Source organism: Danio aesculapii, chromosome 7 (genome assembly GCF_903798145.1).
Source record: "Danio aesculapii chromosome 7, fDanAes4.1, whole genome shotgun sequence".
NCBI classification, from domain to species: Eukaryota; Metazoa; Chordata; class Actinopteri; order Cypriniformes; family Danionidae; genus Danio; species Danio aesculapii.
The window spans coordinates 32,590,854-32,606,266 of NC_079441.1; the positions used below are offsets into that span (position 1 = coordinate 32,590,854).

Sequence of the window (15,413 nt, forward strand, 5' to 3'; positions counted from 1 at the left end):
TGTATGCAAATGAGGAGGAGAGAGACGATTTAGGAAAACAGAGAGACATGGGGTTGGTTGTGGGGATTGGCAGACTATTTGAACAACACTCCTCAGGCAAACGAACATGCTGATGCCCAACCAGCCAACATCATTAAAATGCTAATGTAGGGAAAAACAGGATCTCTTCGACAGACACACAAACCTACAGATACATTCATTATAAAAACCAAAACCACTAAAAATCCTCAGACTCAAAAACTCACCAAGACTCATAGGTTTAATGTGCTCAAAACTTCTTCTTTTTCTGTCATTACTACAGAACAAATCCACCCTAACAACACATCCTGAAACATCATGATGCTGCAAGTAAACCTGTATTTTTGCATAATTTACATACTGCATAAACATTATATACTCTACAAAGGCAAGACATCTCTTAAGACTTTTTAAGAGAAATTGATATTTTTATTCAGCAATGTTTTAATATATATATATATATATATATATATATATATATATATATATATATATATATATATATATATATATATATATATATATATATATATATAATGCTGGATTTCACACATTGCCATTAACATTCATTCATTCATTCATTTTCTTTTCGGCTTAGTCCCTTTATTAATTTGGGGTCACCACAGCAGAATGAACCGTCAACTTATCCAGCATATATTTTACACAGCAGACTCCCTTCCAGCTGCAACCCATCACTGTGAAACATCCATACACACTCATTCACAAACATACACTACAGACAATTTACCCTACCCAATTCACCTATACCACGTTTTAGACCTGTGGGGGAAATATATATATAAAATATATGCTGGATAAGTTGACGGTTCATTCTGCTGTGGTGACCCCAAATTAATAAAGGGACTAAGCCGAAAAGAAAATGAATGAAGGAATGAATGAATAATTGTTATTGGCAATGTGTGAAATCTAGAAATCCATATATATATATATATATATATATATATATATATATATATATATATATATATACACACACACTCACATAAAATCGAACGTCAAGGTATGAAATAATTCCTACTTTATACATTACCTAGGCATTGAGTTGCCATGTAGCAAAGTATGCAACTGGCCTACCCCCACCATTGGGTCGTTGTTTGATGACAGCGATCGAAGCACATGAGTGTTGAACGTGATCGCAACACAGCGTATTGCCGGTACGTGGTTCCACTATCACATAACAGACAATATTGCCATAATTCTTCTCACAATGTCAGTGTATATTGTCGGGCTTAGGTTTCACAGACGCTATTCCCATAATGTTTGCCTGTGGATAGTTGTATGACCATGTCGCAAGGGAGTGTAGGCCATGTTGGAATCATGTTGACATGCAATGACTCTACGATGAATTGTCTCAAGTAAGAGCCAATCCTGCTTTTAACAATGTGTTTTTAAGAGCCAATGTGTTATTTAACCGAAACAAGTTACCAAAAATTGCTCTTCTGACAATTTGCCTAAATGATACTTGTCATTCTATATAATGCCTAGGAATTGTACAGAATGCCTAGCAAAAATATGCAAAATCTCAAAAACTGATATTTCATACTTTGCCTAAAACCATCAGGCATTCTATACATTTCCTAGCCATTCTATACAATAACGGAATTTCACACACCACCAAATAACCCAATAAAATATTTTAGGGCTGCACAATATATCGTATATCAGCATCGATATCGCAATGTGTGCATCCGCAATAGTCACATCGCATAGATATGCAATGTTGAGTTGATTACATTTGAGCAAAAGTCACAGCTCAGAACACGATATTCAAGGAGTTCTTGCAGAGTTTAACCAGAATAGAGTGAAATTTGCGTGTTTTTAAGGCTTGAGAGAGATTAAAGTACTCAGGCACAAGACATTTTACCAATTGGAAGTTTAATAAAGAATAGGCGTATTGAATTATGTATACAATAAAACTTTGCAGTGTAATTTTCACATTTATGAAACATGCACTGTTTATTTCACTTTACTGTTTTTATCTTTGCTTGTAATTCCTTTACTACATTTTATGCATGATTCACTTCCCTACAGAATCATCCCAATCAAACCAAATTATTACATTTGGTAACACTTTAGAGACCAATTCTCACTATTAACTAGTTGCTTATTAGCATGCATGTTATTGAGATATCGGCTGCTTTTTAGTACTTATAAACTACATATTCTGCATGACCTTATTCTACATCCCTAACCCAATACCTAAACTACCTTAATATTCATTAATAAAGAGCAAATTAGGAGCTTATTGAAGCAAAAGTCATAGTTAATAGATTGCTAATAGCGAGAAGTGAACCTTAAAATGAAGTGTGACTATGAACGCTTTTCAAATAGTGCTATTTAATCAATTGTATACAGTATAATCGCAATATATATTGCAGAAAAATAAAATATGACAATGTCACATTTTTCCAATATCGTGCAGCTCTAAAATGTATCTTTATTAAAGTTACTAATGATACAATTTCTTGTGCCCCAATGCTTTAAACTCCTACATGCATACTTAAAACACATGCAGATAATAAGCTTTGACTCTATAGACTGATTTCACGTGGCCATTTTTAAAAGCAAAGTCGAGGCTGCGGTGGGAAGAAACCCGGAAGTATCGTTGGGAGTTACATAGGAATGTTGTGTACCTGGCAGTATATCTTATCAGCGAAGAGAAAGTGACACAAATTTATAATTTCACCACCTTCCGAATTACCCGAAGGTCCGTTCTGAATTAATGGTGAAAAAAAAAAGTATATCAAAGCTCATTTTCAGCTAAGTTAGGGGAAATGGCACTAGTTAGCTAACGTTTTCTTTACCAAACACTCGTTTTAGATGCCATTTATTAAACTCAAGTTAATGAACTGATTCTTTCACTATATTAAACCTGTCACGATACTGAACTAAAACAAAAACCATAAATTTCCCGCTAACATTAAAGGCACTGTTGATGGCTTTCTTAAAACAGCGCTGATTTGCCATTGTGTTCACGTGCTCAACAGAAATGATTGTGATTGGCCGAGAAGATCATCAGTTCACCCTCCGCTGTTTACCGAGCACAAACACAGACGAGCGTTCTACTTGGTAACTTGACTGATCTTCACGGCTGCTTCGTGCTCCAGTGTCCGTGTATCTGTGTTTGCACTGGGTGAAGAGCGGTAAACTGATGAGCACTGGTGAATACTATGGTAAATCAGTGCTGTTTATGAAAGCGCTCAGCAGCGTTTGAATGTTAGCGGGAAATGGACGTTGTTAAAACTTCAGTACCGGGACAACACTATTACAGACAACACAAGGGTGTGCTACAGAGGACTGCAGTGTTTTATCACTCACCGGGTTACATAGGCTAAAGCAGAGAAGCGACCCCACGGTGTTTAACTAGTGCCATGAACTGAAGCCTAGGCGGACACTTGAGCATATTACTCTTAAAGAGATTGTGATGTTGTTTTCATACTAAATTGCTTTTAATTGTTTAAATTAAACTTTCTGAATGATATTAAAGTGATGTTTACACCATTTCTGCATTTTGAATTCTCGGCAACAGCTGGAGGTTTGTAGTCCACAGCATGTTTCTGCAATGTTTACAGTGCTGGTCCTATACTTCCGGGTTTCTTCCCACCACAGCCTCGCTTTGGTTCTTTAAAATGTCAGCCGCGTGAAAGAAGCGTATAATGGTTAATTACTCCACAAATCTCTGTGGCATCTGGTCAACTACAATTCCAACTTAAAATTGCAGATGTGACTATCGTGGATGCTCACAGTGCGATAACGATGCTGAAACGATGCATTGTGCTGCCCTATTATGTGCTTGAGTAAAATGGGATTTTTGAGAGTACAGATACACTCACCTAGACTGGTAGGTTTAATAAGCTCGTCCAGAAGGTCGTAGAAGGGTAGCCGCTGCAGTTTGACATCAGGATGAACAGGGTGCATGTTGCTGGGTAGATGGGGCAGGCCCAGCTCATGTTTGGGCCCGAGTAGGGATATGGGCAGCAGAGGAGACGGAGGTGCACCGTGACCATCAAACCCCAGCTGTGTGAGGCCGGGAGGCAAAGATGCAGCAGCAGGGTGAACTCCAGGTAGGGCTAGTTCTGCTGGAGACACCAGCTTGGTGGGAAAGCGTCGTCTGTAGAGCTCCTTGATCTTCATCTGGACGGCGGGGCTGCAGCCGGCTTTAAGAAGATGTAAGGCTTTAGTCAGGAGCTCGTGCTTTCTTCCATGTTTGTTTCGGCCCGCATAGCCCAGGAGAACCTGCAGCTCTGACACCCGCAGGCTCATCACCATTTGCTACACAGGAGAAGGAAAGAAAGAGAGCAGTAGAAATGAACACGCAAATTCTGAGCCAATGTGATGACAAAAATCACACTTCCAGCGCCAAATACCCATGATTTGCATAGGCCAAACTGTTTACTGGGCAAACGCTGGGCAAGCTCGCTGCTCAGGCACTGATTTACACACATCTGAAGGCACACACACGCGCAGAAACCCACATCTCTCACATGCACGCTTTCCCTCAGGCTAGGATAGTTCAGTAATGGTCTAAGCTATGAAATATGCAGGAGCAGCCCCAAACACACACAAACACAACGGAAGTGTCACATTCCACAGGCTCGAAAATGAGACGGAGAAAACAAACAGTAGAGGGCAAACAATGCAGTCTAAAGACGGACAATGTACATGCTAACATTCTGAATAATAAACCATTCTTCTACAGAATGACAAATGAACACAGGGGGTCTAGATTGACTGACGTGTGTTTTCTTATGAAATTTAAGTGAAGGTGCAATTAAAAAAGAATGTTCTGATATTATTTAAGCACACTTATGACCCTCACCTAATATATACACTCACCAGCCACGTTATTAGGTACACCTTACTAGTACCGGGTTGGACCCCCTATTGCCTTCAGATCTGCCTTAATCCTTCGTGGCATAGATTCAACAAGGTACTGGAAATATTCCTCAGAGATTTTGGTCCATATTGAGATGATAGCGTCATGCAGTTGCTGCAGATTTGTCAGCTGCACATCCATGATGCGAATTTCCCGTTCCACCACATCCCAAAGTTGCTCTATTGGATTGAGATCTGGTGACTGTGGAGGTCATTTGAGTACAGTGAACTCAATGTCAGGTTCAAGAAACCAGTCTTGAACATGTGGCATGTTATCCTGCTGGAAGTAGCCATCAGAAGATGTGTACACTCTGGTCATAAAGGGATGGACATGGTCAGCAACAATACTAAGGTAGGCTGTGGCACGATGCTCAATTGGTAATGAGCCCAAAGTCTGCCAAGATCTCCCCCACACCATTACACCACCAGCATCAGCCTGAACTGTTGATACAAGGCAGAATGGATCCATGCTTTCATGTTGTTGATGCCAAATTCTGACCTTACCATCTGAATGTCACAGCAGAAATCAAGACCCATCAGACCAGGCAACATTTTTCCAATCCTCTATTGTCCAATGTTGGTGTGCCTGTGCCAATTGTAGGCTCAGTTTCCTGTTCTTAGCTGACAGGAGTGGCACCTGGTGTGGTCTTCTGCTGCTGTAGCCTATCTGCCTCAAGGTTCGACATGTGTTCAGAGATGCTCTTCAGCATACCTCAGTTGTAACGAGTGGTTATTTGAATTTCTGTTGCTTTTCTATCTGTTCGAACCAGTCTGGCCATTCTCCTCTGACCTCTGGCATCATCAAGGCATTTGCACCCACAGAACTGCCGCTCACTGGATATTTTCTCTTTTTCGGATCATTCCCTGTAAACCCCAGAAATGCGTGAAAATCCCAGTAGATCAGCAGTTTCTAAATTACTCAGACCAGCCCGTCTGGCACCAACAACCATGCCACATTCAAAGTGACTTCAATCACCTTTCTTCCCCATTCTGATGCTCGGTTTGAACTGCAGCAGATTGTCTTGACCATGTCTATATGCCTAAATGCATCGAGTTGCTGTCATGTGATCGGGTGATTAGAAATTTGCGTTAACAAACAGTTGGACAGATGTACGTAATAAAGTGGCCAGTGAGTGTATTTAGTAAAAATGTCATATAAAAGTGCCTGAGCAACCAAACCATCAAGGTCAATGGCATGTTTACCCTAGTGGCTTATTAAAAGTCTATTAATTCAAAATATCTTCTCATGTTCAGCAGAAGGACATTATATATTTATAATGCTAAATGATGACAGAATTATAATTCTGGGCAAATCTAGTCTTTTAATCATTTGTGTTTGGAACCTGCACTACTCGCAAGTAACGTCTGTCAGCATTCAATCCTGTGCAAATATATATTAGCTTCTCATTTAGACACGATATTAGTTTAGAATTAGTCAGACAATAAAAGCTAACAATGCACTGATTAACAACTCAATCCATGCGCTTCACACAGACAGATGCTCTTACAACTAAGAGCCTGCCAGACATTCCTAAATAAAACACATGATGCATTTCTACTTTAAAATGTGGAGAGGAGAGCAGAGAAGAGGTTGGTTCAGGAGGAGAAAAAAAAACAGAATGACAGTGGGCATATGAGAGAGAGAGAGAGAGAGAGAGAGAGAGAGAGAGAGATGGGGGAAGGGCAGAGACATGAGCTGCTCAGCTTCCAAAACAAATGAAACTGAACACACATACACATGCGCACACATAGACCGCTCCAGTAAAAATACTCAGCAGGCATAATGCTGTTTGAAAGCACAGTCTGCCGACAAAGGTACCGTGGCTGCAGCTTACAAGAATGAGTTTAATTTCCCAGATAAAACAAACCCAAATCACAACATTCCAAACAGTCATTATTTTACTGACTGATCCATCATGTTCAAACAAGTGTTTTGGAAACAAATCGATAACTGAGCTGTTGAAGGAATAAAGAAATCAGACAGTAAAGCAGACGCACACATCTTTAAGGTCGAGTAATACACTGGGAAGAAAAAAAAAGTGGCAGAAAAAGGCAGGTGAAATACAGCAGAGCATACAGTAACATCTCACATAACAAACACACTGACAGAACAGGAGACTCACATGGGACTGAAGCGAGAGAGAGAGACAAAATAAGAATTCATGATTGAACTTATGAGTCTGAACAGTTCATATGAAATGAGAGAGAGAGAGAGAGAGAGAGAGAGGAAGAGAGAGAAATGGAGAGACAGAGAAAGCTCCTGACCACGAGCATGCATACTGCATTAGTCAAATGCTTCACATGTAAGTCTGCACGTCTGTCAGTGCTGTCTCTCTGCTTCACACTTCATTTTTTCACATGATCGGGGTGTCGAAACAGTGAGATCTTTTAGCAGTCAAATAATGTGCTAATGAGCGCATTGGAGAAATTATGGAAAACAGAAATTGGTACATTATTAAAGCAGTTAGGTTGAATTAACTTACCAGTAAATACATATAAAATGGTGTGAGATACATAATCAGATAAATGGGACACCTATAGGCTTTTCTGTACAATGAACCACATTTTAAAACAATGTCTGATCTGCTGGTCATGTGGGAAGCTGAGCTAAATTGTCAAATGAGCTCTATATAGATGCTATGTGTGAACAAAATAACGCTCTGACAACAAACCTCTGCATCATGTAAGAAGTCTGTGCTCTGTCAAGAGTTTTAGCCAATCACAAAATGACTGCAATAAGAGTTTGAGCCAGTCATATCTCACTGTGAGACGGTGTTCCCAACACGCAGAGATTTTTTCATTAAAATATCCTAAAAAACACTAGAAGTGTTATATATTTTGCTGATTTATGTACTTACTGCTTACACATTATGTTAAATGTCTCAGAGTGTCTAAATCAAGTCATTTTTACTAGTGTCCTGTCTCATCATGCTAGTGATGTCATACGCCCTCAATTACCAATTTGGTTTTGTAGAAAATGGAAATACCAAAAATGCTTTAATATATTGGGTGTTTTATTAGACATTTAGTATGAAAAAAAAAACATTGCTCATGTAATCATGACCAGAAGAATTGGAAGCAGTCGACTGGCATAATAAAAGCTCTGCTGCTTTCGTGCCTTGTAGGCTTATAATGGTATCAAATTGTTTTGTTGCAATTAATTGCTGAAGCATTTATCACATTGTATTTTTTTCTGCATAGAGAATAATGAAGTAATTTATCAAATTTTGTTCCACCTCCACCTTTTGACAAAAATCAGGCAGGCAGTCACAGCTACTAACCGACCCCAGGTGATGCTCAAGCACTGGTGATGTATTTAATTACTTTTAATGTTAACCTCTTATTTAAAAGGGCTAATATTAAATGTAATTAAACACATGACCAGTGCTTGAGTATAACTTGGCGTTGGTCAGTAGTAGTGTTGTCACGATACTGAATTTCGGTACCTATCCTTACTGAAATTCCATTTCCTGCTAACATTTAAGCATTGTTGAGCACATTCTTAAACACTGCTGATTTGCCATTGTGTTCACGTTAAACAGAAATGTGTGTGATTGGCTATGATGCTCATCAATTCACCATGCTTCAGTGCTCTTTACGAAGTGTAAACACAGATACTGGGACGCTGGAGCATTTTAAAGCCGCAAAGATCAGCTGGTCTGTATATGAGCTGAGATACAAATAATCTGCTGATGAATCGACTGATCTTTGTGGCTTTAAAACACTCCAGTGTCCCTGCCTCTGTGGTCGCACTCAGTAAACAGCTGTGAATATCGGTGAATTGATGACCTTCATGACCAAACATTCGTTTCTGTTGAGTATGTGAACACAATGGAATATCAGATTCAGCAGTGTTTAAGAACGCGCTCAACAATGCTTAAATGTTAATTGTGTTGTAGCCGTGTGTGTGGATCTTTTGGGAAAATATGACGAAAAGTCCTATATGAGGGTAATATTTTGATTGCGGTGTTTACTTCAATAATGCCACTAATATATGAATACTCCACATGTCTTAATTCCATTTCTGTTTAGTTTAGTTATGACTTTAGTCGGATTAAGGTAATCAAAAAAATTGCTGTTTTGAGTTTATGTAGGCCTACAGTTCAAAATTCATGTTTAACTGAATAAACAGTTAGTAAACACAAGTACATCTCACCAATTATCATAGTAAAACACTTTCTCAAGCAGTTTCTGATGCATTTTGGAAGCAGGAGATGAGCCCCTGGTCTAATGCGCCACCTGGCTAGGTGAGCTATTCAAATGAGCCATTTTAATTTAGATTAATCTAGATAAAAAATATTCATCTATGCCCACCTATAATATATATATATATAACCAGTTTGATACTTTGAGATAAATCTAAAACAAATGAACTTATATCATTGCATATTGGAACTTACACACCTGCATTACTTACATTTTTTGTTTAGAGGAATGTTACGTCTCTGACTTTTCCCACCAAAGTCATTTGCCTATAACACTCTCGGTCTCGTACACACAAACCCCACTCTCTCTCTCTCTCATCACAGTCCACTGAGGGTCTTATGCATTATCTCCCAGCCATTTAACATCAACTACTACGGCACTGTGTCACACACATACATAAAAAAACCCAGATGCTGGGAAAAAAAGTGTCTTAGTTTCACCAATGTCAACTTCAGATACGGTCACCCTGCTGAGGTTTCATTGCACAAAACGGTTTCATACGAGTTCGAAAGTGCTTCAACAACATCACCTTAAACACTGCAGAGAGGAGAAAGCCAGATATAAAAGTGTACTCTATAAGTGTAGTTCTGCAGAGTAAAAGTCAGCTTCATTTATACAGGCACTAGTAAAAGGTAGAAACGTTCAAGACTGCAAAGCAAGTTTACAGTTTTTAACCATATTCAGGCAGTTCATTCCAATCCCCACACAGGGAAGAGTAGGAATAGTTCATCCAAAAAAAGAAAACAAAATGTCAGCATGGTTTACTATCATCTATTATAACCTTTTTCTGTGAAACACACAAAAATAAACATGAAGCATGTTGTAATTAAATAGTTTCTCATTACAATTGAAAAAAATGTAAGTCTTATTTTCTTCTAACAACAGAACTGACATTTTCTTTGCAATCTATATATACTATATACATAACTATAAGCCATAATGAAACAAAACTAGCAACAAATCTTTTTGTTTACATAGTGACATACATCTAAGCGTCACATTATTTACTGAAACAAAATTTTTTTTGACTACGTCCTTTAAATTATTTGATGTGAATGCAGATGTGAATGCTAATGAATGAGTTTAAATGGGTGGGTTTAAGAGCCCTGACTGACAACATAAATCTAGTGATGATCGTGTGCATCTGCAACTTCTGATACAATACAACTGGCTCTTATACAACACAAATAAAACAGCCAACAAGAAGGTATAGACTAGGGCTAAAAAAAAAAAAAAAAAGAAGAAGTCTAACATTGAGATATTTTGTTATCCTGAGATACATATTGCGATATGAATACAATTTCACCCCATGACTTGAATATCTCTATTTGGATAGATCTTATCATTTTAGATTGATTGGAATGATTCTATAGGTATGTATTTCTGCGTAAAATCTAGATAACAAAATTAAAGCAAAGATAAATACAACAAATACAACACATACAATTGATATAATAAACAGTGTTAGTCTAACAGTATTCAGTTAATTGAAAAATAAAAATTAATCATTACTAATGTACATTTGCCAAATGTTTTTAAAATCCTCATACACAAACAAATGAGAAATTATAATGCAGACTCAACATTGCATATCCTGTGATCTGATATTGCCAATGTTGACACTGTGATAGATATACATTGAGCAGCGCTAGTATAGAATTCTGCTTTATACAAAATAACTACAAAATATCTTTATCAGCCAGTATCAAAAGTCTATATTTGCCATTCAGAAAGGAATCCTGCAACATGTACAAACTGTAAAACGGTTTCATATTGACTTTTGAAAATAAATAATGCTTATCACTTTCTCCATTGCAGACAGCTCATGGAATGTATTTGTGTATTAAAATGCTCAAGTAAGGTAACATAAAATTAGAACGGGTTTCTGTCTTTGCTGTCTTGAATCCTTTGTTTACTTCCACCACTTTCGCTTTTATTCTAATGGACTGAATTGTTTACAAAACTGAAAATAGAAAACCTCTCTCTAATAAATGACCAATGATGACCAATAGACCCTTTTGACATGACGTCATGCGGTGTCCGGTTTCACTCCACGCAGTGTATCGTTACTTCCGCCTATCCCCATAGAGAACTCGCCCAGTCAGCTGTATATTTACTACAGAAATGGTTAGACTGTGATACGGCTGTTTTCTGCTGTCTAAATGTTTGGAGAATCCAACACATAACCAACAAAGCTGCAATTTTACCAGAAAGTCCAGCACTGACCTTTTGATGATACTTCATGAAGTCGAACCTTTTTAAAAAACTGAAACATAACTGCACATAGAAATTGCTCAAAATAAGATCTAGAACATGCTTCATGTTTTTTAGAAAGATTGTCAGCATTGGTTTGAAATGGAGAGAATCTATATTCAGACGCCATATTTTCTTCATTTGAATATTTTGCAATCACCACAGTCCAGAAATAATTAATGCAAAAATATGCATCGCATTAGAAGATTTCACAGAACTCTGCATTGCCATGGTGCAATTTAATCATAGTAAAAGCAAGATATAATTTAATACTCTAATAAAAAAAAAAACACCTCAGTGGTACATTCGAAATCTGTCGTATAAATGTATCCAGTTGTTTCATCTTTATTGGATTTAGCTTCGGTAAATGGACGTTTTGTAAGTAAGCGCCCAGTGTAGGGAAAACTGAACCAGAACACAGCTGGAATCTGACCATCTATTGAAGTGCTTATTAAACAGGTGCACCTGATTAGGGGAAGCCAGCGTATTAATAAGCACATCCAACACAAACAGCACAAAGGTTATGAATGCTCAGCACAACAGAAAAAAACAAGTAAATTATTTACTTATCCAATGGAAATTCATAGGCTGGTGCATTTGTCTTGGGGCAACAAAGAAAATATCCTCTCACATTTCTTCTACAAAAAAAGTGCTTCAGTAAAAGCAAATGTGTGTTTGTGTGTGTGTGTGTGTGTGGATTCTGGCTCCTGCTGTTCAGGGTAAATCTCTGCCAGGTACATGTTCTAATATCGCTTGATGCGGGTGATCCAGCCAAATATTCTTCAAGGTCATGCAGATTTTTTTACCTATTAAGAACAGAAAAGAGAACAAAAAAAAACACATACATCAGCAGAAATTTGAGATGTTTGTGTGTTTCTCCAATTCTAAAAAAGACAAGAATTCTTCAGGCTCAGGTGCGTAACGCTTGTTAATTTAAGCACTTGTGTAGGTGTGTGCGCGCTCTGTCTTCGGGGCTCAGGTGCACATCATGGGCCCGTGATGAAGATCATCTTTCCTGAAGTGTAATTTCAGAGTATGAAGGTGATTGAGAGACAGAATCCCTCTGTCTCTTCACATGCCTGTCTGTCTCCTGCTGCGACTGAGGGCCAACAAAGAGTTGAGGGGTCATAAACACACCTACCCCCAATTTCACTTGCATGCAATCTTTTTCTCTCTGGCTAAGAGGCCAGAGCACAATTAGTGTGCCAGCTTTTCCTCCATCTCTCTCTCTCTCTCTGGCCTGCCCTTCCCCCATCTTCTCCAGCCCTGCAGCTCACTGGCGGAAGATCAACACTCACATACCTCAGTGCTTTGTGTTTCACCAACACAGTTCCAGCGGTGAGCGCGCACATGCACATATATATATACACATCAATGTAACCATACTATTATAGCATGATCTAAATGCTCCAGATCTGACAGCTGTAAATAGAAATGTCCCCTGCAGAGCCACTCGACTGTCTACAAACACAATGCACACACACAGCACTGATGGTGTGTGCGACTCAAGAAAAAGACTAATGACTGAACATTGATTCAGACCACAAAAAACAAAATATGTAGAAAAGGTGCCGTTTTGTGCAGCACTATTATTAGGAAAAGTCAAATGTTTTAGCATTTTATCAAATTAGAAGTTCCATGTTCATCTTCAGAGAAAGAGCAAAACTGTGATCTGTTGGATTTACTTGTGACATCAAATGATATTGATATTTTAATAATCATTATGCCTAATAAATTATTTCAGAACAGGATTTCAAACTAATTTTTTTCTTTTTTTAATAATAGCTGAAGCAACAGTATTAGCATCAGGTAAAATGTTTAACAAGTGCAGTTTGAATTTAAAGGTAAATAAGGCAAGATATTGTAATAATTCATTGACAACAACTGTTTAAAATTGTAAAAAAGTATACAGTTAACTGGAATAATTAGACATTATAAGGACAGTAGGGAAAAACTAGCAAAATTAGTAAACTGTTTATAATCCATCTCATATAATGCGTTATCAGAATTGTTGTTTACTGTATGTATACAATCTAAAATTGCATTCTTTTATTCTAACCTTCAAGACTCAAAATTATAGTAGGACAAATTATGGATCAACAAAATCAAACTTTTAAAGTGCATGTAAAATGTATTGGGCTTTATCGTGTTGTTAAGATTCTGTTTGTTCATGTATAAAATCAGATCTTTGACAATTGTGGACATGCGATATATTTTCAAACATTACTGTGTATATGTTTATGTGTATATATTAATCTGTCCAATGACATTGAAAATTCTGTTAATATTTATTGCCACTTTTACCCTTAATTCTGTCTGTACAGTAAAATTTCTTTTGTTAACTGAAGTTAATGTCATGAACATGTATATATATATATATATACAAAACCCCATTGGCATATAATTTAGCATGTTTTAAGGAAAAACTGCTACTTTTGAATTATTTCTTCAGAAGGCAAAAACAAAACAATATCTTAAAAGGGAAACGAGACAAAGCACAGTATGAAATCCATACATAGTTTTTGCATTGTGGTTATTTAATTTCTGTACTTGAATAACGTTAGACTTCTGAGAAAACTGTCAAATAGAGCTATTCAAACTATCTTGTGAAATTGTATTCATATTGCAATTTTTAATCGCAGAAAAATAAAATATCAAAATATCAGATTTTTCCAATATCATGCTGGCCTAGCAGGGACTGCAGCATTGCAATAAAGTATTTTATAGAGTTCTTTAGAACTTACATATTTAATGTGTCATATGTTGAACTGTATTTTTAATAAGCACACCACAGAGTGTGATGTATTTAATAGTTAAAGGATCTGTGGAGTTTAGAGTCAGAGTCATGAAGGTTTAAGTTGCTGTCAGTGGGTCAAGCAGATATTGTTATATTAGATTGCTATTTCCCAATTGCCAAACAATCATGATCATTAAATCCGTGAGTTAATTAAGTTTGGTTTCGAACTCTTTCAGATCATTTGTTTTTAACAGGAGGGTAGAGTAGGTGGCCTTGAACATTTGCCAGAGTAAAGGCTTTCCATTAATCACTTACTGCTTACAAGCTCAGAAACACACAAACCCGAAAAAACTTGGATATGACAGCTTTCTAAGCCCACCTGGCATTCTTACGCACATGTGTTGATGAAGCAGGTGCAAAGGAACTGATCACTAATGCACCCGAAATAAATGAATAAATAAACATTTTGTGCTTCAGTCAGTGTGTAATGCCTTCACTTCAGAGTCAACTTCCACAATCCCAAACACACAAACATTTCTCCCTATAAAGAGTCTAGAACATTCAGGTGCTAAGGTGTCTTCCCTCTTAATCTGAAACAGTCAGATTACTAATGATTTCTAGGACATTCACAGAAAAATTCAGCCCAGACCTCATATAATTATATGAATACAAAACATAAGTAAACCAGAGACCGAAGCACACTTGAGCTCTATCTCCTGGATGAGAAAGAACATCTTTGTTCCCATGTTTATTCAGAGATACATATTCAGTTATGTTTATCACACATTTCCAAACAATTATATATTGCCAAAACCACTGATTACATTTGAGGGTCAAAAAATATGCACTAAAAGATAAGATATATTTATGTGATTAGCAAGACCATACACAGTAACAACAGACCCTTTCTTCAGAGCTATGACGTAAATCCAACTAAAGATTGCAGAGGTCTTGGATCTATCTATTAGTTGCTCATAGGGTTGTCATGGTACTGAAATAAAAAAAAATGTCCTTTTTCCTCTAACATTTGAGCACTACTAAGCACGTTCCTAAACAGTGCTGATTTGCCGTTGTGTTCTTGTGCTCAACAGACATGACTGTGATTGGCCGTGAAGGTCATCAGTTCCCCGAGCTCACCGCTGTTTACTGAGTGTAACCACAGATACAAGGACAGTGTTTCAAAGTCACGTCGATCAGTTGGTTTGTCTATAAGCTGACATACGAGCAATCCACTAATGAATTGCAGCTTTAAAATGCTCCAGCGTCCCTGTATCAGTGGTTACACTCAGTTAACAGTGGCGAG

The 15,413-nt window shown here is 37.5% G+C and overlaps 1 protein-coding gene across 1 annotated transcript in view; it reads right to left on the bottom strand.

Moving 5' to 3' along the window:
• The window catches only part of pias1a (protein inhibitor of activated STAT, 1a), a 60,252-nt gene that overhangs the window by 36,126 nt on the left and 8,713 nt on the right, over positions 1-15,413 (bottom strand). Inside the window, exon 2 of the mRNA XM_056461675.1 lies at positions 3,873-4,311. Coding sequence (XP_056317650.1) covers positions 3,873-4,311 — 439 coding nt within the window. The remainder of the gene's footprint in view (positions 1-3,872; positions 4,312-15,413) is intronic.